At 35.0% G+C, this 22,975-nt stretch overlaps 1 protein-coding gene across 1 annotated transcript; it reads left to right on the forward strand.

Moving 5' to 3' along the window:
* The first annotated feature begins 5,631 nt into the window (after positions 1-5,631).
* On the forward strand, positions 5,632-8,153 carry LOC112028314 (uncharacterized). The gene is made up of 2 exons (XM_024060983.2): positions 5,632-5,838; positions 5,931-8,153. Exons 1-2 carry the CDS (start codon positions 5,826-5,828, stop codon positions 8,015-8,017), a joined length of 2,100 nt encoding a protein of 699 aa, XP_023916751.1. The 5' UTR covers positions 5,632-5,825; the 3' UTR covers positions 8,018-8,153.
* The last annotated feature ends 14,822 nt before the right edge of the window (positions 8,154-22,975 follow it).

The raw sequence follows: 22,975 nt of genomic DNA on the forward strand, positions 1-22,975 counted from the left end.
TTGGACTTGTTCTGTAATGACAATTTTTCCTTTCAATGCACGGCTTCCAGTACGTGACTAACTAATTCGATGCGCGGATCTCAGAACACGGCTTACTCACTAACTTGAGAAAGATGCTGACAGCAAAGTTCTTCAGCTCATCACACGATGAAGATCACGAAGCTCATTGGTTACAAAATCCTATGGTGTACAAACACAGCAGCTTCTTCAAGAGAAAGATGAACTAGGGCAAATTCTGTCTTCGGTCACAATTTGCATGAACACAACTTTGCTTCACACTTGCACACCCTTTGACGACCTTTAAAATAATCCTTATCTATGTTTAGGGTTGTGAGAAAAGAAAGTCCGAACATCTATTCACGGATTGGATTGAAATCAACTATGAAAAACTAATTTTCATAAATCTTGACAGATAGCTTATCTATCGAGCAGCTGTCAAGCATCGGGCTAGAACTGTCTTTTAAGCCTCGATAGATACTATCGAGCAGCTGTCGAGCATTGGGCTGGAACTGCCTTTTAAGTCTCGATAGATACTGGTTGTCAAGCTAGCTGTCGTGCTTTAAAATCCAGCAATTTTTCACTTGATCCTTGGACAGACTTGCATGGCTTTAACACTTAATCTTGAAACCTTGTACCTTGAAGCATTAAACACATCCTAGATCTACCCAATTACAAGTAAAGTGTGTTTTGTCAAAGGATTTGCCAATTACATAAAATATTGACATATATTCCTAACATCATTCACATATGTCCTAACAAAAGAGACGACACCATTGATTACTTGTAGTCAAGACATATAGGCATACAACACACAGGTTTTCCTTTTTTCCTTTTTTGCTTTTATGCTCTTTTTTTTTTTCCCTTAGCAATAATTTGGATTTAGTTTAAGACAAATGATTGTATTTAAGAACATCTTTTTACATTTATGCTTTTAATTGGGACTTAGCACTTAATTTACAAGATATATGACTAATTGTATGTTTCTGTACAACTTTGCTTCTTGGATGCTTGAAATCTTGTGCTTGGAATATGTTTTCGATGATCCCTTAGGTTGTAGGAATCCTAAGAATGCCTTGAAGTGAAAACTATACCCAAAATAGGGGAGAATGGGCTTCTACCAAGTGCCATGTGTACGTGGGGATGGGCCTGCGTACGTAGCTTTGACTTTGCGTACATAGGGTTGACCTTGCATACGTGGGCTGCGAATTAGAAAAACCTTAACTGACTTAAGTATAAAAGTAGCCATTTAAGTCTAAAACTCTTACCAACATATTTTCAACTTAGAAAGCCCTTTTTTGATGTCCCCCAATGGTAGGAAATTCTCCACTTGATGTCTCGGCTTGGATTAGGAGGTTTAGTCCTGATTTCAAGGATTCCATCGCCCCTTATGGTCTTTCTTATGTCTTCCCATACCACCAAATTAGGGTGGATGAGCCTCTTCTTCATGCTGCTGCCAATTATTGGGTTCCTTCTAGCATGTTTTCCACTTCAATGGAATAGAACTATGTCCCACTATCGAAGAGTTTAGTGCAATTATAGGTGAACCGGAGATTAATGATCTCATCTTCCCTACCATGGGCAAGGATCTCCCCTCCTTGTTGAAAGTTGTGTTGGCCATTCCTTCCACCACGACAAATAGGTGGTGTGTCTTTGGCAATCTCAACCCTAGGTTGGTTTTTGAGTACTTTTCTAGTTCAGCCCTTCCTGTGGGTGAGAGGCTATGTTGATACTTTCTTCCTTCGTGCCTTTTACTTGTGTACTCTTGCAAGGTATTTCTTGGTTCAAAATTCATATTGTATGGACTTTTAGATGTGCATGGTAGGTTATGAGCTAAAGAGAGGTAACCTGGTGGGCTTGATCTTGGCAGAAACCCTTAATGGTTTGGGTGCCTTTCATAGGAAAGAAGCAAGCGTCTTTGTGGGAAGTCCTCTTCTCCTTCAGGTATAATCCCAAACTTTTGCCTAAGTTTCCAACCTAGCAGGATTCCTCTAATTTTTGCATGGATTGCCTTTCGGTTTTCAACCCATTTAGGCACCTTATATTGTCTTTCATCTTTTCTTTTCTTTTTTTAGATATGGCTACAAGAGAGACTTCAGTTGCTTCAACCTCCCTCCATACCTCTCAGCACCTACCTTCCTAGGCATCTTAGGGATCACTAGCTTTATCAGAATGACATGAGCTTCGAGGCGTACATGGAGCTTATGTGTCACCTCAAGGAGATCGACATTTAGTGGGTCGTAGAGTGGTGGCAAATCTTAAGTATGGTCCATAGTTGCTGCAAGGACTGCTGTGTGACTTTAGTTGGACTTCGTTGCTGCTCATACTACTCCACTTGTTGTATCTCTAGGCAATTCAAGGAGCTCCTCATAATGAAGGCGCCTTCCACACTAAGGTGTTTGCAAATAGGATCTTGGGTGGGATTAGTGAGGCTTAGTCATGCCGTAAGGTGACGAAAGGCATTGTTCCTCCTCGATACATCTATCCCATTGCAGGGTACAAGCAATGGTTGGAGGATGACATGAAGTTGATTTTGAGGAATGAGAAAGCTTACATGAAGACTAGCCAAAAAGCAAGGAGGATTGAGTGATCACCTTGATATGCCCCATGTTTTACTTTTCTGCACTTTTATTTTCTCATATTTTTGTTTTTGAATTTAATAAAGGATTGGAACGTTCCAAATCCCCTATGAAAATAGTCTTGTCATCTTTTAATTTGAGCATTAAGAGAATCACTTTTTATTTATCTTTGCTTATTGTTATTATTTTTTCTTTTCTTTTCTTTTTCCTTTGCCATGTAATTTTTTACCATAATGTCCCTTTGGGAATTTTCGCCATGCCCATGGTCTTTCCCCTAACTTTTGCCTTGACTACCCTTTCAGGTTTTCAATCTAGCGGGGTTCTTTTGCCTTAATTTTTGCCTAGGCCGCCCTTTCAGGTTTTCAACCTAGCAGGCTTTTTTCTTTTTTTTTTCTTTTTTTTTTGTTTAAATGTTATATTTCCGAAGTCTATCCATGTTAATTGGGCGAAGCATCTCTTCCCCATCCAAATTTGTGATCCTCGTAGCACCTCCAAACATGATCTTCTTAATGATAAAAGGCCCAGACCATTTTGGCTTCATCTTTCCTCTTGGGTCAAAAGTCTCATCCTTAAGCACCTTTAGGACTAAGTCCCCTTCTTTGAGGTTTCTCGGTTTCACTTTCTTGTTAAAATGCTCTAGCAATCCTTTTTTGATACCCTTATGCATGATATTGTGTCATAGCCCTTTTCTCATCTATCAAAGCCAATTGTTCATATCTTGCCTTAGCCCAATCTTCTTCTAGGACTTTGGTTTCCACCAATACCCTCAAAGATTGTATCTCCACCTCAATAGGAAGCACCGCCTCACTACGATAAACCAAGGAGTAAGGTGTTGCCCCTGTCAACGCATGGATAGAAGTTTTATAACCCCATAAGGCAAACAGAAGCTTCTCGGCCCAATCTTTGTATGTCACTACCACCTTGGCTAGGATATTCTTCACATTCTTATTAGCTGCCTCTATGGCACCATTATTTTGTGGTCGACACGGTGAAGACTTGTGATGCTCAATGTTGTACAACTTCATGATCCTTTGAACCTCCCACTCAAAGTGGGAACCATTATAAAAAATGATCACTGGTCATGTGCCTTGAACATCCGCTGTCAAGATATCATAAGCACGAATTAAACACTTTCACTGCGGTATGAACAAAAAGACAAGCATGAGATAGGCATTCTTGACCATTAAAGCAGGACTCGTCTTCCTTTACTTCAATCATAGATGAGTGAAGCTTTCTTTTCAAACAATCAAGTTTATCACACAAATGTCTATTCCTTCTCTTATATTTAGCAATTAAGGAATTCAGCTCACACAAGCTATTATGAATCTCATGATTCCTATGCTCTAAAGACTACAGCATGTGTACAAAAATTCTAGCATGTTTCTTTGATTTGAACAACTTTAAAAGCTCATTACTAGGACAATCTCCAAATATGCTCATAGATTCATTATCACAAACACATGAACTATGCTTCATGTTGGCCTTTGCCATAGCACTATCCATAGCAAGCCAAGAGGTCTAGGATCACACATAGGTAATGAAACCACAACAAGTGTACCTACCCTGATACCAATTGAAAGCTCAAAAATGTGTTAAAACACAAGAGCTGTTTAGACCCCCAAATTAAAAAATTACGGCTCGGTTGATTTTACTCTAACTTAAACTAAGTGCGGAATAGAGTAAATGCGAGCAGATAAACAATAAAACTGCTCTAAGCCATATTCATTAACACACAGTAGTAAAATGAAAGCTAAAAGAGTGGGGAAGAAGAATGCAAACACAAGATAACACGCCGATGTGTTATCGAAGAAGAAACCGAAGTATTAGACGTAAAACCTCTCCACCGCCCTCCAAGCGGTAAATCGATCCACTAGACAATAAGTTGGGATACACGAATAGCAAGAGACCCTCCAAGCCTAATCTACCCAATGCACCTAAGCCCTCCAAGCTCCTACTCCAACAAGGCTTTTCGGAACCGTGTCTTGTCTAGCTTTCCGGATCCCACAATATACCCAATTGCATCCACCAAAGCTTGGCTTCTTCTAATGCTTCCCAGCAGCACCAAAACCTCACTTGACACTCAGAATATGTGTGATAAGTGTTTAGGCTATCAACCTCTCAAGGATTTGGAAATGAAGAGGATGGAGTTGAGGAAAACCACAATGGATTGTGTAGAGAATTGTGGGCATAACAATCTCTCACTCTCAAAGGTTGTGGCTAGGGTTTTCTCTCTAAAAAACACTCCTCAACATATGTGGGTAATGTGGGTATATATAGTTTGGGTAAAGATAGGGTGTATCAGATATGACAAAATAGCAAAACAGAATGTTTCGCGAGTATCTCGCGGGAAGGCATTACCCGCGAGACACTCGCGAAAACCAACTATCACAATCCTGTCATGACTCTTCACATTCCAATCATGTGCTGGGCACATGCTTCACTTCGTGAGAAGGCTTCTCGCGAGCTACCCGCGAAAACTTCTTTAGTTTTTAATTGCCTTAAGTCTTCACACTCTCTCTCACACACAACCCTTACAATAAAATTTCACTTAAAATACAGGGTACAAAAGATTGAAAATAATTACAATCAAATTTGGCACAGAATTAAAACCAACACAAAATAGTTGTAAATCACAACTTTACAGTGGGTTTCGGTGGGCAGTGGCATTGGGTTGGGTTTCTAATGGTTGTGGTGGCTTGGGTTTTCTGATGATGGCAGTGGCTGGCGGTGGCCGTGAGTGGTGGCTTTGGTGTTTTTGTTTAGGAGAAGAGATACACAGAGAAAGAGAGAGGAAGAGATATAGAGAATAAAAAAGAATAAAAAAATTATATTTTAATAAAGTGGTAAAAGATATTAAATCTTTGATGTTAATTATATTATAAAATTGGGTATTAAAATAGATAAAATAGTGTTTTAAGATGCTAAATACTATATTTTTTAGTATTCCTTATGTGAATGATCTCAATGATTACTGGTGCATGTTTACTGTTCGGTGTTCAGCCTCTGCCATATGCATTCCTTTAAAATACAATTTTTTTTTGGGGAGGTAAATAAAATACAAAATACAAAAATTTTGATACCTCCAGCTAAGCGGTTAGAACCTACGGTCAGTCCATCTTTTTCAAAAAGTTAATTGCACGATTATTTCTGGAGGCCGTGGCTTCAACAATTCGATTAGGAGCCGTTCAATAATTTGGGGAGTGAAACGATAAGTAAAGTGAACAACAGAAGGGAAAGAGAGAATAAGTCATGCTTATCATTGGTAATTAAGCTCACTGCAAATTAATTTCTGCCATTCTTCAATATAGCTTAAATTTTTTTTTCTTCTATAATCTAACGCTTTTTTTTTCCCAGTTCTTAGCACTCTGATCTTCCAGCACCAGCAGATGACGCTGATTGGGATCTCCTCTGAAAGAATCAGTACAATATGGAATAGATGGGAGGTCCGAGTATTAGTTTTACTCAGTCTCTTCTTGCAAATAGTTCTCATCCTTTTGGGCAAGCGGAGGAAGTACATACCCAAAAATTGGATTAGAATATTCCTTTGGGTTGCGTATTTGTCTGCAGATTGGATTGCGACTGTTTCGCTTGGCGTCCTCTCCCGAAAAGAAGGTGCTAAGAAAACTCAGTCATACGATCCCGACTATGTGATAATGGCATTCTGGGCACCATTTCTTCTCGTGCATCTTGGTGGTCCAGACACCATTACTGCCTATTCATTGGAAGACAATGAATTGTGGCCAAGGCGCTTGGTTGAGTTAGTAGTCCAACTTATTGTGGCATTGTACGTGTTGTCAAGGTCCTGGGTATACACCAAAGTTAATTTTCTAGCAATTCCAATGTTGATAGCTGGAATAATTAAAATTGGGGAGCGGATATGGGTTCTGCGAACTGCAAGCAATGATGTATTCAGAGACTCAATGCTCCCTCGACCCGATCCAGGACCTAACTATGCCAAATTCATGGATGGACACGATGCCAAGAAAGCTGAGGGATTCAAAATCTCTGTACGGACGATAATTGATACTTCCACAGCTGTGAGACACAACAATCTTTCAGATCCATTGGATGCGGCCTTTTACTTCTTCAGAACTTTCAAGCCTTTATTTGCAGATCTCATCCTAAGCTTCCAAGATCGCGAGAATAGCCGATCTTTCTTCCAACAAAAAGAGACTGGCACAGAAGCTTTTAAGGTGATAGAGATTGAGCTCGGGTTCATGTACGATTTACTTCTTACAAAGGCTGGTTTGATCCATTCTTGGCCAGGCAGCATTTGTCGTTTTGTCAGTTTATTATGTACTATTTCTACTCTAATAGCCTTCTTGATCATCGATAGAAATGATTACTCAACCATCGACACAAGCGTCACTTTTTTGTTGCTGTTTGGGGCTATCGTTCTAGAAATTTATGCAGTAATTGTATTACTTTCTTCAGATTGGACAGAGCTTTGGCGGAGAAAGCAGAAGAAACCATTGGTGGATCTCATCTCTAAAGCGAACTCGTGTTTTCAATCATGTTTTGGATCATGTCAACTATTACCTCTAAACAAGAGATGGTCGGAATCTGTGGGGCAATACAACCTAATGAGTCACTGCATCAAATGTAAGTCATTTAAAGGGAGTCGAACCAAGAAGTACATTTATGAAAAGTTAGAGAAATATTGGTACCAGAATTTGGAGCCTGTCCATGATGAGGATGAGGGTTTGAAAGAAAAGATCTTTGTACAGCTTAAGGAGGCAAGCAGCATATCAGATATCAGCGTTTCTGAGCAATTATTTGCTTATACTGGAAATGATGATGAGACAAAAGAGTTTTTTCATAATCTTGCTCAGAGTATGGAGGAAAACTTTGATGAAACCATTCTTCGCTGGCACATTGCAACAGATCTCTGCCATTATAGTGATGAGGACAATGACTCCCAAAATGTCAAAAATTTGATACGTATAAGCAAGTTGTTGTCGAATTATTTGGTGTTCCTTCTAGTAATGCACCCTTACATGCTGCCCAGTGGGATTGGTCAAATTAGATTTCAGGACACTTGTGCTGAGGCTATCGAGATTATAGAAGAAAGAGAATATATATCAGACGAAAAAGAAGCTCGTGATCTGCTATTTAAAGTGAACACAGAAATTCTGCCATCTCAAATAAAAGGTGACAGGAGCAAGTCGGTGCTATTTGATGCATGCATAGTTGCAAAATCTCAATTCCTGCGGGCACGGAATGATGGAGAGAATGAGCAGAAGTGGGAGAGGATAAGCCGAGTGTGGGTGGGGATGCTATCTTATGCTGCAAGTCAGTGTAGCTGGAATTACCATGCTAGGCGGCTCAGTCAAGGTGGAGAGCTACTCACTCACGTCTGGCTTCTGATGGCCCATCTGGGTATAACTAAACATTTCCAGATTTCAAAGGGCCATCTAAGGGCTAAGTTGTTTCTGAGTTAGATGTAAGGGGGACTTCATGGCTAGTTGACCTGCCAAAGTCCTATAGAGAAAAGGCAGCATTGATCTCTACAGATGTTGTTTCTAATATTGTTGAATATTGTTGTTGTAGCAGTTGTAGTTGTCCTTTTTTTTTTTTTTTTTTTTTTTAGTTCTAGTAGTTGTAGTTGTCTTTTTTTTTTGATGTTCTCGTGGTTATTTTGTTAATCGCTAAAACATACCCAAAAAAAAAAAAAAAAAAATCGCTAAAACATAATGACTTTCAGAATTCATTTTACTGTCCTGGTGTGAGTATAACTAATCAATCCCAGTTTTGACAAGGCAGTATAATTTATTTTTGTAATTCCAAAGTGAAAAAATGCTTTGGAGTGATTTCAAATCAGATTTGGTAGTGGTGCTGCTAGACCCATCTCCAAGGCAAAACGATGTTAATTAATTGCTTTACCAAAAACTTGGCTGACAGGCTTTGTTCCCGGTTTGACTTTTTGAGGAAAATATAAGAGAGTCTGCTACAACTTTACTCTCCAAAGCATTTTTTTCACTTTGCTCCTTTAGCTCTCTGTGATGTTGATTAAGTGTTTTCCTTCAAAAATATATTTTCAGGCTGTTCTGGTCTGGGTTCTCCCAAAAAAAAATCATTTTCTTCTTTCTAATTTCAAGTAATTGTTAGAATTGAATAATTTTTTTTTTTTTTTGTGGATATATGCACATGTTTGACTATTCATTACAAATGTTACTATTCATTAAAATGTTTGACAATATTCCACTATCTAAATTGATTTCAACTTTTCATTTTCTTCTTTCTAATTTCAAGTAATTGTTAAAATTGAATATTTAAAGATTTCATCTTCCTATTCTAAAAGTAAATAAATAAAATCTTATTCTTTTCCTCCAACCTTTTCCCTCCCTCTTTGTCTCTTTATCTCCTTATTATTCTTTACTTTACCATTAAACTTCCTTTATCATTTTCTCTTTCTCATATTTTGACTCTTCTTTTCTCCATCTTATTTTGTATAAATTTAATATCATTTATTCCATTTAATTCATAATTTTTTCACACAAAAACTATGAGTATGCTCTCTCTCTCTCTCCCTCTCTCTCTCTCGATTTTTGTTCTTTCTTATAACTCTAATTTAGGTTGATGGTTTTTTATTTAATTTTTTTGTGTTGTATTTTTTAAATTTCCCATCACAAATCACTTTTATAGCCTTGGTTGAATTTTGGTTTGGGCCAATATGTAGTTTTTTTTTTTTTAAAATAGAAATTTAAGTTTATATCAAAACAAAATATACATGGCTACGGATTTGAATGTGCCTACCAGTGAACTTTCACTGAACATAGATGGATTTACAATGTTTTTATCTTCATATACTTTTTCGGTAATGTGAATTTGAGAAAGAGAAAAGGGTAGGCAAAAGATGTATGGTCTTTCATAATCCCCTATGTCTTGAAGAAAGTGGAGGGCCTATTAGTCTCCCTTCTACATTTTGTATAAAAAGTATTTTGCTATAAGTACCTTGACTTTTTTTTTACTATATAATGAAATGGGATTGAAAGTTCTCCTTTGCCTGGCCAAATAGTTAGAGACAGATATACAAATACTTTTGGAGAATGCTGATATGGCTCTTAAAAAGTACAAGATGCATATGGATGTGACAAATGAGCTTTTAACTTGCAAAGAAGAGGTTGTAGTTGTTACAAGCAATGAAAAGATATCAGTTCACCGTTACAAGACTCAGCCTTAAGCTACAACCAATTTTGTAGTTAAACTTTGTTATTTTTTATTCATTTTATTAATTTTAGTTTAATTTGATTTTTAAAATATAAATGTTGATGTGGCATTTTTAAAATGTCAAATAAATTTTTTATTATTATTATTTTAGTAGTCATGTCAACAGTAGGACCAAAATTAATTGTAACCCCAAAATATAAGGACCAAAATAATTATTTTACCTTATAAGTATTAGCAACAAAAAAGAAAATGGGTAATTATACTCCTTTCTCTTGAGGTTTGGGGAGATGACATTCCACCCCAAACCTGAAGGAAAAAAAAAAGGGACACTCCCCTCACTTGAAATTTGGAAAAAATAACACTACTCCTTTTTGTTTATATTAGTCGCTAACCTATGCGATGCACGGGAATAGCTACTAGATGAGTTTTAGTTGGAAAAAAAAAAAACCATTATTTTTGAGTTGGATTAGTAAGCAAAAATGCATGAAATTTATTATAAAAAAAAATGATATTGAAATAAATAACACAAAGTTTTTTTAGTTAGGTAGAAGAAAACAATGTTGTTTTATTTATTAGTTTTTTGTGGGAATGAATAAGAGATGAAATGTTGTGTCTTTAATTTAGTTTATGTTGTATATATAGGTATACAAGATAGGTTGTAAAATATATACCAAAATATGCCTATTGAAAGGTCATAACTCTTCAAATTGGATATACCAAAAGGTTCTTATTGAAAGGTCATAACCCTTCATATTTGATATTATTAAAGGTGTCTATTGAATGAAAATGTGTCTATTGACCAAAAATGTGCCTGTTGAATGAAAAAAGTACCTATTGAAGGGTCATAATCATTTGGGTATAAATAATGGTTCATATTTATTTGGTAACTTCTTCTCAACTTCTTCTCTTTCATCTTTTTTAAAAACACAAAAAACTTGTGGGTCTTTTCCAAATTTGCAATTTGCAGAAACCAATATATTTGGTTGTACCTTGGAGACAAAGTTATAGTAACTCTTTAACAACTCTTGTGTGGGGGTAAATATTGTCTAATGATAACATTCAATTGTGCCATTAAGTCAATCAAATATTGCAACTTTTTCTGTGTTTTTTTTCCTTTCACTAATTTCGTGATTTATGTTGAGTTTTGAAATTTCTAGTTTTTTTTTCCGCATACGTTGTGCAATAACAAACAGACTTGTGCATATTTGATATGTTCATTAAGTTTTTATTTTGGCTTTGCTTTCACCGTAGACGATGACCTTTGTGAAAAAGTTATTTTATGTAAAATATGTAAGGTTGAATTTATTCAATCATTTTGTTGGCTTTATTCCATGCCAAATTTTCTTGTAATTTAGCATTTAAAAACCCTGTATTTAGGTGAGAATCATGTAAGGGTAGTGTGTGAGAGAATATGAAGAAAAGCTCAAGAGTGTGCAATCAAGAAGAGTCTCGCGACTGGATCTCGCAACTAGCTCACGACTGGCGAGTTGCCAGAAGGGCACACGTGTGAAGTATGCAGGGGGAGCTGAAGAGTCATGCCAGCTGTTGCACTACAGGACAAATCTTCCAGTCTGGCCAGGCCGTTAGCTCGTGACTCAAACTCTCGACTCGTTCCAGTCGCAAGCTCGAGTCGTCAGATCATCTTGTTTGGTTGTAACTGACTCTTCGCATTCCATACACACCCTACTATAAATAACCTTATACCCATGTATTGTAAAAAGCTTCTAGAGAGAATTTTGAGAGAGAAACCCTAGAGAAAAACAAGATTGACTCATTCACAATCTTCATCCTTTAATTCTCCAAATTCCTCTACTCTCACCCTCTCCATTGACACATCCTTGAGAGGTACATTAGCCAAATCCTTATCTCACCATACCAATATTTGTGAGAAGGCTTTTTGGTGCTTGGGAAGCAGTTAGGAAGGGACCAATTCATTTTGGTTGATGCAATGGGCGATTGCGGGATCTGGTAAGCTAGAGAAGATAAGGTTCATCGTAACCCTATTGGAGCAAGAAGGTTTGAGGGCTTAGGTGCACCGGGTAGATTAGGCTTGGAGGGTCTCCTGCTATTCATGTATCCCAACTTTATTCTCTAGTGGATTAGACCGCTTGGAGGGCGGCGGAGAGGTTTTACGGCGAGGATTTCGGTTTCCTCTTCGATAACACATCATTGTGTTGTCTTTGTGTTTGCATCCCTCTTCCCTTAATCTTTGCCATTTAATTACTGTTGTGGTTGTGATTAATTATGGTTTAGATTGTTTTACCAATTTTGTTTTAGCTTATTTTCATATTTCGCACATATATTGTTTGATAATAAGCTAGTGTTGGTAATTTGTAAATTAGGGGTCTAAACGTTTATAGGTGTTTTATACACATATTAAACATTCAAAATACGTGTACCCTACTGAAGTAACAATTTTGCAGAAGGAAGTTACATGTTTGAATGTTTAGCAATATTATATTTTATATATAAAGTGGGTTGATTGATTCATTGGTTGAATATATATAGCCTTTGCCGAACCCTGGAACCGTTTCCAATGGGTTCCAAAGTTAATGGTTTGAATTTGTGTTTTAGTTGTTATTGGCCACTGCGATTTATATATTTATTCTATGATTGACTCAAATACTATGATATTCAAATTATTTGAATCGTTTAAGCTTTTAATGAATGTGTTTGATTGTGATCATCTAGTCTATGTGGTGGCTTTGAAATGGTGATCCATAATGGGAGCGAATGGTGCAAGCCATTTGGACAAAACAAAGGAGTAATGACTAGAAGAAGTCAAGAGGATGACAGCACTCCTATTATGCTGATCAATGGTCTACAAAGACCAGACTTCACCATTCATGGATTATCCAATCACATCTAAAAAGTTAGATAATTTTACTGACTCTTGACAATTGTGATGATATCAAGGTTTAGATGTAAATGGCTATTAATCATGTCATTGTCATTAATGCTAACTAGCCTCATCACACGCGCTATGCACGTGTAGTGCGCTAATTTTTAGGAAAAAAGTTTTTCTGATAGCCTTTTTTTTTTTTTTTTTTTGAATTTTGAATTTTGTTGAATTAAAATCTTAACCCTATTTTTTATTTTTTAAGAATAAAGATTATCTAATTAGATTAGGGGTATTTTTGACATTTTTTGAAACCATAACTAACTTTTTGAATCCTCTTAATATATAGAGATAACATAGTTTTTGCCTTTTATGTTCAATGGTGTAAGGGTTTGATGAATAAAGTCAATATAATAGAGTCAAATATTTTGAATTTTTTTAAATTCTCAACAGTTTGGGCAATTGATTTTTTTTTTTTTTTGTAAGTTGATTTTTTTTTTTGTTAAACATTGAAAAAGTCCAAGGATCAAACCACACCAACTGTAGCAACAATAATATTGAATGATTTCTTTAAACACCTTACGAATGTTTTTTTTTTTTTTTTCTCAAATTTCTCATTCTCTTCCTTATGTCTTACTGCTGCTTTTCTTCTTAATGACAATATTTTGTTTTAATGTATATATCTTATGTGAAATGGTGAGTGGATATTGAAACTTAACAGGCAAAATGAAAAGGCACAACTGTTCAGTGTTCTTAAATGTATATATGGCATAAATTTATACAGCCACGTGGCGCATTAAGGAGTGGTCAACAAAAAGTCAAACGTTTCGCTTTTATATTATACTGGTCGCTATCCCATGTGATGCACGAGAGTAGCTACTGAATGAGTTCAAAAAAATAAAATAATAATAAAACCATTATTTTTTAGATGTAGTAAGCAAAAATGCATGAAATAAAATATATAAAAAAAAATGATATTTAAAGTAATAAGACAAAGTTTTATTAGTTAGGTAGAAGAAAACAAAGTTGTTTTATTTATTAGTTTTTTGTGGGAAAGAATAGGAGATAGAATGTTGCGTCTCTTGTTTAATTTGTGTTGTATATATAGGCATATATAAGATCTGTTGTAATATATATGTCAAAAGGTGCCTATTGGTCAATTGACCGAAAATGTGTTCATTGAATTGTAGACACCGCATTTTGTAGCCCTTATGACTTGGGCCCCTGTTCCCTAATGATGCTAAAATTCTAAGACCCGAGGTTTGTTTAGCACCCAATCAGATATTAAATTGACTTGAGAAATGTTAAATGAAAAATATAACTTTTATGGGCAAATAAATCTATTTTTGGAAAATAAGGTCAAATAAGCCATCGGCATGCGCACACAGGAATCAACCTGTGCGCGTAGCCATAATGCATGTGTGCGTAGGCACAATCCTGTGCACACATGTAGGGTTCCAGAAACATAAACAAGGTAAGTTTTCTGCATTAATGCTGAGATTTGAAACAAATCCCACATCATCTGGGAGTCGTTCCAAACCCCTTTTTTCTTAATATAAATAGCCATACATAGTACATTTTCACACAGAAATTCTAAGGGAAAACAATAAGATTCACTAGAAATAGTAAATCAAAGAGGGAGTTTTTTCACAAAATATCCTAAAATTAATTTTCTTTTGATTAGGGCCTTTTCTGGCTGTGGACACAATGGAAATATGGAGTCGCCACCGAGTTTTTGCAATAGTCTAGGAACTATATATATAGCATCTTCTCGAGGAAGGACCATTGATCTTACTACCAGAGATATGGGTTCGAAGTTTAGGTACACTCTTGGGAAGGTGTTAAGCACACAAGACCACCCAACCCTAAGGTTGGCCTCCCATCATTGTGTCTTAATAAAATCATGTTCAATACTTGTATTCTAACTCACGCACACTCTAGCATACATCTAAGCATACAACATGGCACCATTCATCTCAAAACACACACACACACACACACACACACACATATATATCCATCCATAAAGCATAAGAAACTAAACCACACATACAACCCTAGCATTCATCTAACATGTGAAAACCCTATCATGGCATATATCCAAAGATGATTCTTCACCTCATCCTAACATTCATCTAGCATGGCATCACATCATATTCAAGGCAGCAACATGTATAATCAAATCAAGGCAAAAGCATAAGCATAAGAAAAGATCCAAGCAATATGTGAGTCATCTAAACACCAAAACAAGATCATATCACAAATGCATGAACATTTCTAATGCATGACTTACCTTTTTCTTACCTTGCAGCAACTCAGCACCTATGGCATTTATGCGTGAGCATGTGAATGCATGTTCATGTCATCCAAACAAGGAAAAAAACTAGATAAACCCTAATTCTAACATGTGATAGCACACCAAATTAAAACATGTGAAACACAGGCGTTGGAAGCATAAAAGCATGGAAAATAGGCTAAACAAACAAACATGTGAAAGCAGAAAAAAAAAACAAAGAAATAAAAAATTAGGGATTCTGAGCAATGGCTCGTGCACGCAAGAACAAGCCTACATACGCTGGCAAAATTATGTGAATTATGCGCATGTAGGTTTGTGCCCAAAAACCCTAAGAACACAAAAACAAGGCAGGACCTCAAAATGAAAATTCTAACAACCTAACATGCATTTAAAACAAACAAACATATAAACCTAACTTAGATAAACATGTTAAAGCATATTATAACAATGAAATAAAGCAAAAAGAAGATTAAAGTGCAAGAAAGAAAGAAAAGAAAAAGAAAGGTTTTAAAACTAATCCCTAAAGAAAAGCTCTTCAAGCTTGATTCCCCTTAGTCAAATCTATTCACAAACCAATAAGAAAGTGATTAGTAATGTTAAACTAAAAGAATTAGGGCTAGAAAATGTCTCAATCAAAAAAAATTGACTTAAGGGTGTTTTGTGCAAAACTCCCTTTTAATTCACTATCTTCTGGTGAATTTTGTATTTTTCCCGTGGAATTTCTGTGTGTTTTGAAAATGTATTATGTAAGGCTTTATATAGTGGAAAAAATGGAGTTTGGAATGGCTTCTAGACGATATGGGATTCATTCCAAACCTCGGCCATTATTGCAGAAAACTTGCCTTTTTTATGTCTCTGAAACCCTAGCTACGTACGCAGGAGTGTGCCTGCGTATGCATGTTTTGGCCCACATACGCAGGCTACTGCCCACGTACGTGGGCCGAGAGCCACTTTGGTTATTTTATTTCCAAAATTAGATTTTTACTCATTTAAAAAGTTATATTTTCCATTTTAATACTCCTAAAGTCAATTTGATATCTGATTGGGCTCTAAACTGGCATTGGGCCTTAGAGTTTGGGCATCATTGGGGAACGAGGGCCCGAGTCATAAGGGGTACAAAATGTGGTATCTACAATAACCTTGATTTTTAAGTTTAAGATTACTAATCACATTTCTTATTGATTTTGAATAGATTTGACTGAGGGAAATGGTCAAAAATCAAGCTTGAAGAGTTTTTTTGTTTGAGGTATTAGTTTAAACTTTCTTTTCCTTTTATTTTCTTTTTTGTACTTTAATCTTTGTGTTTGTTTTAGTTTTTGTTATTATATGTTTCAATATGTTTATGTAGTTTAGGTTTATGCAGTTTTATGTTTTAAAAGCATGTTAGGATGTTAGATTTATCGTTTTGAAGCCTTACTCTATTTGCTGTGTTGCTAGGGTTTCTGGGATGAATTCCACGTGTGCATAGCCTTGCCTACGCATGCAAGCTTATTCATGCGTGCACATGATCCTGCCCAAAAACCCTAACAATAGTTTTTCTAATTTTGTTTTTGATTCCACATGTAATGATTTTGTTTTAGGTCTTTCTTTTTATATTCATAACTTTTGATCTTCTGTTTCACATGTTTGTTGTTTGTTTGCTTTTAGCATGTTTAAATTAGGGTTTATCTTGTGTTTTCTTGTTTTGATGCCATGAACATACATTCACATGTTCATGCATAATTCCGTAGGTCTGCTATGAGGTAAGTCATGCATTCATATGTACATGTATTTGTTTGTGATATAAGCTTGTTTAGGTTTGATAATATGATGGTTTGAATAAGCATATTGTGTTCTTAATGTTTTCAATGATCTCTTGATGAATACCATGACTTGTTTATTGCCTATGTTTCTGCCTTGAACATGATATGATGACATGGTGTTAGATGAATGATAGTTGGATGACATGTATGATAGTAACATGCTAAGGTTTATGAGATGCCATGCTAGATAAATGCTAGGTTGATTTGAGAAGCATGATAGATGTATGTTAGGCTTTGGTTGTATGCCATGATGGATGAATGATTAGGTCTTTTTGGGATGATTGATTCCATGTTGTATGCTTAGATGTATGCTAGTATGTGTGTGTGTGAGTATAGATGAAATGTTGAGTGTGCCTTTAATAGGATTAAGACATAAGCCACAATGAGAGGAAGCCAACCTTAGGATTTGGCGGTTTTGGGTGCCTAACACCTTTCCAGGATTGTAGCTTAACTCTAAACCCATATCTCTAATAGTAAGATCAAAAAGGTCCTTCCTCAAGAGGACACTATATATATGGTTCTTAAACCATTGCAAAAACTAGGTGGCGACTCCCCTTGCTGTGTCCACATGAATGAAAAAGTGTCTATTGACCGAAAAGGTGCATATTGAATGAAAAGGTACCTATTAAAGAATGAAAATGCACAACTGTTTGGTATTTTTAAATGTATAAGTGGCATTAATTTATGTAGCCAAGTGGCACAATAAGAAGTGGTCAACAAAAAGTCAAACATTTAGGTTTTATATTATACTAGTCGCTAACCCGTGCGATACACGGAAATAGCTATTGAATGAGTTTCTAGAAAAAGAAAAAAAAAATCATTATTTGTTAGTTGGAGTAGTAAGAAAAAATGCATGAAATTAAATAAAAGAAATGATAATATAATAAAAGCACAGAGTTTTATTAGTTAGGTAGAAGAAAGTAATTTTGTTTTATTTATTAATTTTTTGAGGGAAAGAATAAGAAATAGAATGTTGCGTCTCTAGTTTAGTTTGTATTGTATTGTATTGTGTGTGTGTGTGTGTGTGTGTGTGTGTGTGTGTGTGTGTATAAGATTTGTTGTAATATATATGCCAAAAGATGTCTATTAAAAGATCATAATCCTTCAAATTTAATATACCAAAAGGTGTTTATTGAAAGGTCATAACCCTTCATTTTAGACATTTCAAAAGGTGCCTATTGATCGAAAAATGTGCATATTAAATGAAAAAGTTCCTATTGAAAAATAAAAAGGCACAACTGTTCAGTATTTTTAAATGTATACGTGGTATTATTTTATATAGCCATGCGGTGCAATAAGGAACGGTCAACAAAAAATCAAACATTTCGATTTTATATTATACTAGTCGCTAACCCGTGCGATGCACAGAAAACATATAAAAATGGGATCTTAAAAAATATAGTGTTAATTTTATATTAAATACATCCACTTTGTTCTAATAATAATTTTTTAAAAACAATCTTATTTTTAAGAAGCCAAAAAATAAATTAAACCAAAATGACACAGTTTAATTTTCAGCAAATTGAACTAAAAAGAAGCCAATACACCACAAAGAGAAATGAAGTTTTTAATGAAAGAGAGAAATGAAGTTTAGAAACACTTGATGTCATCTAAATATATTATATAGTAGTTGCAAAACCGTACAATCCATGGGAAAGATTTTGAGTATAAAATATTATTTATGTTATAAATTAAAAGGAATATTATGAAGATAAAGAAATGTATAGAGAAGATAGTGTGTGAGCTTTATTCTTAAGTGGTCATCCACATAACTATTATCGATTTTGAATACAAGCGTGTCTTCCTTTGTAATTAGCTCACATATATATATATACACACACACACACATGTTAAGATTCAGATGGAGAGAACTCTTAAGAATGCAACGCCATACATTAAAGAATATAACTTCATCCCTTTGTGAAAGTAACATCACACACTCTTGTAACTTCATGCATTTACAACACTCCCCCTTGGATGACCACTCATTAAGAATATGCCTCCTTAAAACCTTACCAAGGAAAAACCCCATAGGAAAAAACCAATGACGAAGGAAAAAGAGTACAATATTCTTGTGTCACTTTGAGTACCTTAGGATTGCCTCATTAAAACCTTGCAAAGGAAAACCCAGTGGGAAAAAAACCTTAGCAAAGGAAAAATAGTACAATCAACACTCATCCTTTAGAAAATTTACTCCCCGTTATGAGTACATAGAACTTTCATTGTTCATGGTAAAAATATCCTTAAGTTGACGCATGCCAATGTTGTGCACCATCTTCTTAAAATTCGCAGTTGGTAATGGCTTAGTGAACATATCAGCCAAATTATCACATGATCGTATCTGCTTGACATCAATATCACCACTCTTCTGGAGCTCATGTGTATAAAAGAATTTTGGTGTATGCTTGGTCCTATTGCCCTTGATATAGCCTCCTCTAATTTGAGTGGTACAAGCGACATTATCTTTGTATAATATTGTTGAACCATTTTTTATTTATGATAATCTACAGTTCTCAAGAATATGTTGAATTACCAATCTTAACCAAATACATTCACGACTCGTTTCATGAATTGCAATAATCTCTACATGATTTGAGGAAGTAGCAGAAATTGTTTGCTTAACAAATCTCCATGAAATACCAGTATTTCCATAAGTAAATAAATATCTTGTTTATAATCGGCCTTTGTGTGGATCAGAAAGGTGCCTATATCAGCATATCCAACTAACTATGGATTTGATCCATTTGGATAAAATAATCCCAAATCAGTCGTCCCATGAAGATAACGTAATATGTGCTTAATTCCATTCCAATGTCTTCAAATTGGTGCAGAACTATTCCTATCTAGTAAGTTAACTGCAAATGCTATATTAGGTCGTGTGTAATTTGCAAGATACATTCAAGCACCAATTGCACTAAGATATGGTACTTCAGGATCAAAAGTTTCTTAATCATCTTCTTGTGGTCGAAAAGGATCTTTCTTGACATCAAGTGACAGACCCACCATTGGAGTGCTCAAAGGATGAGCTTTATCCATGTAAAAGTGCTTCAAAAAAATTTTTGTGTACGTTGATTGTTGAACAAGAACTCCATTTGGAAGATGTTTAATTTACAGGCCAAGACAAAATTTTGTCCTTCCGAGATCTTTCATCTCAAACTCATTTTTTAATCAATTTGCTATTTTTGATAACTCTTTTGGAGTCCTCACAAAATTTAAATCATCAACATACACTGCAATAATAGCAAATCCGGATTTTGATTTTTTGAGAAAAAATGCATGGACAAATTGGACTATTCTCAAATCCTTCTTTCAGTAGATATTCATTAAGGTGAATATACCATATGCGTCCAGACTGCTTTAACCCATATAAGGATCTTTGTAGCTTGATAGAATACATACTTCGAGATGTAAGGTTATATGTTTTTGGTATTTTATATCCTTCAAGGATTTTCATGTAAATATCATTATCTAATGATCCATACAGATATGCTGTAACTACATCTATTAATCACATATACAAATTTTCTTTTGCTACTAAACTAATTAAAAATTTGAATGTAATTGTGTCCATTACAGGAGCATATGTTTCTTCATAATCAATACCAGGTCTTTGCAAGAAACCTTGTGCTACAAGTCGTGCTTTGTACCTTGTAATTTCATTTTTTTTTTTTCATTTCTTTTACATAAAAATACCCATTTGTATCCAATAGGCATTTCACCTTCAAGTGTTGGGACGAGAGGTCCAAAAACTTCATGTTTAATTAGTAAATTTAATTCTACTTGAATCGCCTCTTTCCACATTGGCCAATCATTTCTACGTCAACATTCATTGACAGTTTGTGGTTTACATTATAATCATTACTTTTGGTAAATCAATGGCAACTTTATATGAAAATATATTGTCGAGAACAATTTTATTTTAATATCATATTTCTCCTGTATGTACATAATATATCAAGATTTCGTTATTTTCAGGTAGCTGATCCTCTTCAGGGGATAACCGATCTAGAGGTTCATTTTCAGGAGATTTTTGTTCATAAATTTTGGATAGGTTAATTATATCTGTGGCCAGTTTCATGGGTATAGCCTCTTTATAGGCTGCAACTTTTTTTTTTTTTGTACTTTTCTCTTTCGAGGAGTTTTATCTTTAATACCAACAGATCTTCCATGCTTCAGGTGTGGCTTTGATTCATTTGTTGCTGTATTAACTGATTGTGCTACAGGGACTTCAATTTGTGCTGGAATATTAGCAGCTGGAATATGAGATTTCACTATTTTCTTACTATCAGTGAATACATTCGGTAATTAATTTGCAATTCCTTGCAAATGAATAATCTCTTAAACTTCCAGTTCACATTAACTTGTACGAGAATCAAGATGAGATAACGTCGAAAAATTCCAAGTAATCTCATGTCGTGCTTCATGCAACGATTTTTCTCCCCCTAATGGTGGGAAGATTGTTTCATTAAAATGACCATCCTCAAAATGTGCCTTAAAAACATCACTAGTTAGAGGTTCAAGATATCTAATGATGGATGGGGAATCAAAACCCACATAAATTCCAAGACTACGTTGAGTACCTATCTTAGTGCGTTGTGGGGGTGCAATAGGCACATATACAGCACAACCAAATGTGTGCAAGTGAAAAATATTTGATTGTTGACCAAGTACAAGTTGCAATTGTGAGAATTTATGATAAGCAATTGGCCTAATGCGAACTAATGATGCGGCGTGTAAAATAGCATGACCCTAAGTAGAAACTGGTAATTTTGATTTCATAAGCAAAGGTCGAGCAATAATTTAAAGTTTCTTGATAAGTGATTTAGCTAAACCATTTTGAGTATGTGTATGGGCAACAAGATGTTCAACATCAATTCCAATTAACATGCAATAGTCATCAAAAGCTTGAGACGTGAATTCACTAGCATTATCTAAACAAATTTTCCTAATTGGATAATTAGGAAATTGTGCTCGCAACCTAATTATTTGAGCAAGAAGCCTAGCAAATGCAACATTTCTAGTAGAAAGTAGACACACATGTGACCATCTAGTTGATACCATAAAATACTTGAATGGACCACAAGGTGGGTGTATAGGTCCACATATATCACCTACAATTCTTTCTAAGAAAGATGGAAATTCAACAACAATCTTTGAATGGGATAATTTGGTAATTAATTTACTTTGAGAACATGCACTACATGGATTATCACTAGGTAAAAGAATCTTTTGGTTCTTTAAGGGATGTCCATGAGAGTTTTCAATAATTCGACGCATCATTATTAATCCTAGATGTCCAAGACGATCATGTCTGAGCATAAAAACCTTTGGGTCTGAACACTTCTAGTGTATTACAACATTTGTTTCAACTGTTCTCATTGTAATATAACATAACCCAGAAGAGAAAATAGACAGTTTTCTAATATGAGCTTCTAGCCTGATACTTTTGAACTAATATAAAGAAATTCTTCACTGCCTTCATTATTGGTTTCAATATGATAACCATTATAACGTATATCCTTAAAGCTAAGTAAATTTTTGCTTGACTTAGAAGAATACAAAGCATCATTAATTCAAAGTTTTGTGCCCTTTGGCAACATGATAATCGCTCTTGCAGAGCCTTCAATTAAGTTTGATGAACTTGATATGATATTGATATTGGCTTTGTATAATTTTAAATTTTAAAAATATTTTTTATCTTTAAGGATCGTATGAGTTATTGCACTGTCTGCTAGACAAAATTCTTCACTAGTCATCTTGGAATTAATTTTTACTCATAAGATCCATGCCCAATCATATATGCAAAACATAAATTAAACTTTATTACTTTAAATGTAAATAAAACATATCAAAATAAAAATACTTATTATAATGCGATAATATATTAAAAGAAAATAATTAATTGGTATGGACATTTCCATCACCAATCAAGTTTTCAATTTTTCCATTATTCTCAAAGAAATTAGAGACATCAAGATGAGTCATATCAAATCCATTTGGAAAATCAAGATAATTCATAGGATCTTCAGGATCATTATGATTAGCAAAGTTCGTTTCAATTCCTTTTCCCTTTTCTTTTATGGAAGCTTGGTATAGAACTACCAAAGGTTTAGGCATACAACAGGTACGTGACCAATGCCCTTCCATACCACACCTATAACACTTACTTTCATGGCCCTTTGATGGTTTATTTTACAAACCCTTGTCATTTTGATTCTTCTGATGGTAAGGTGTGTTATTCCTTATGGAAGAATTATGAGTACAATCCTCTCTATATTGGTTGTTCCAACCA

The sequence above is a fragment of the Quercus suber genome, unplaced genomic scaffold (assembly GCF_002906115.3).
Source record: "Quercus suber isolate HL8 unplaced genomic scaffold, Cork oak 2.0 scaffold_334, whole genome shotgun sequence".
NCBI lineage: Eukaryota > Viridiplantae > Streptophyta > Magnoliopsida > Fagales > Fagaceae > Quercus > Quercus suber.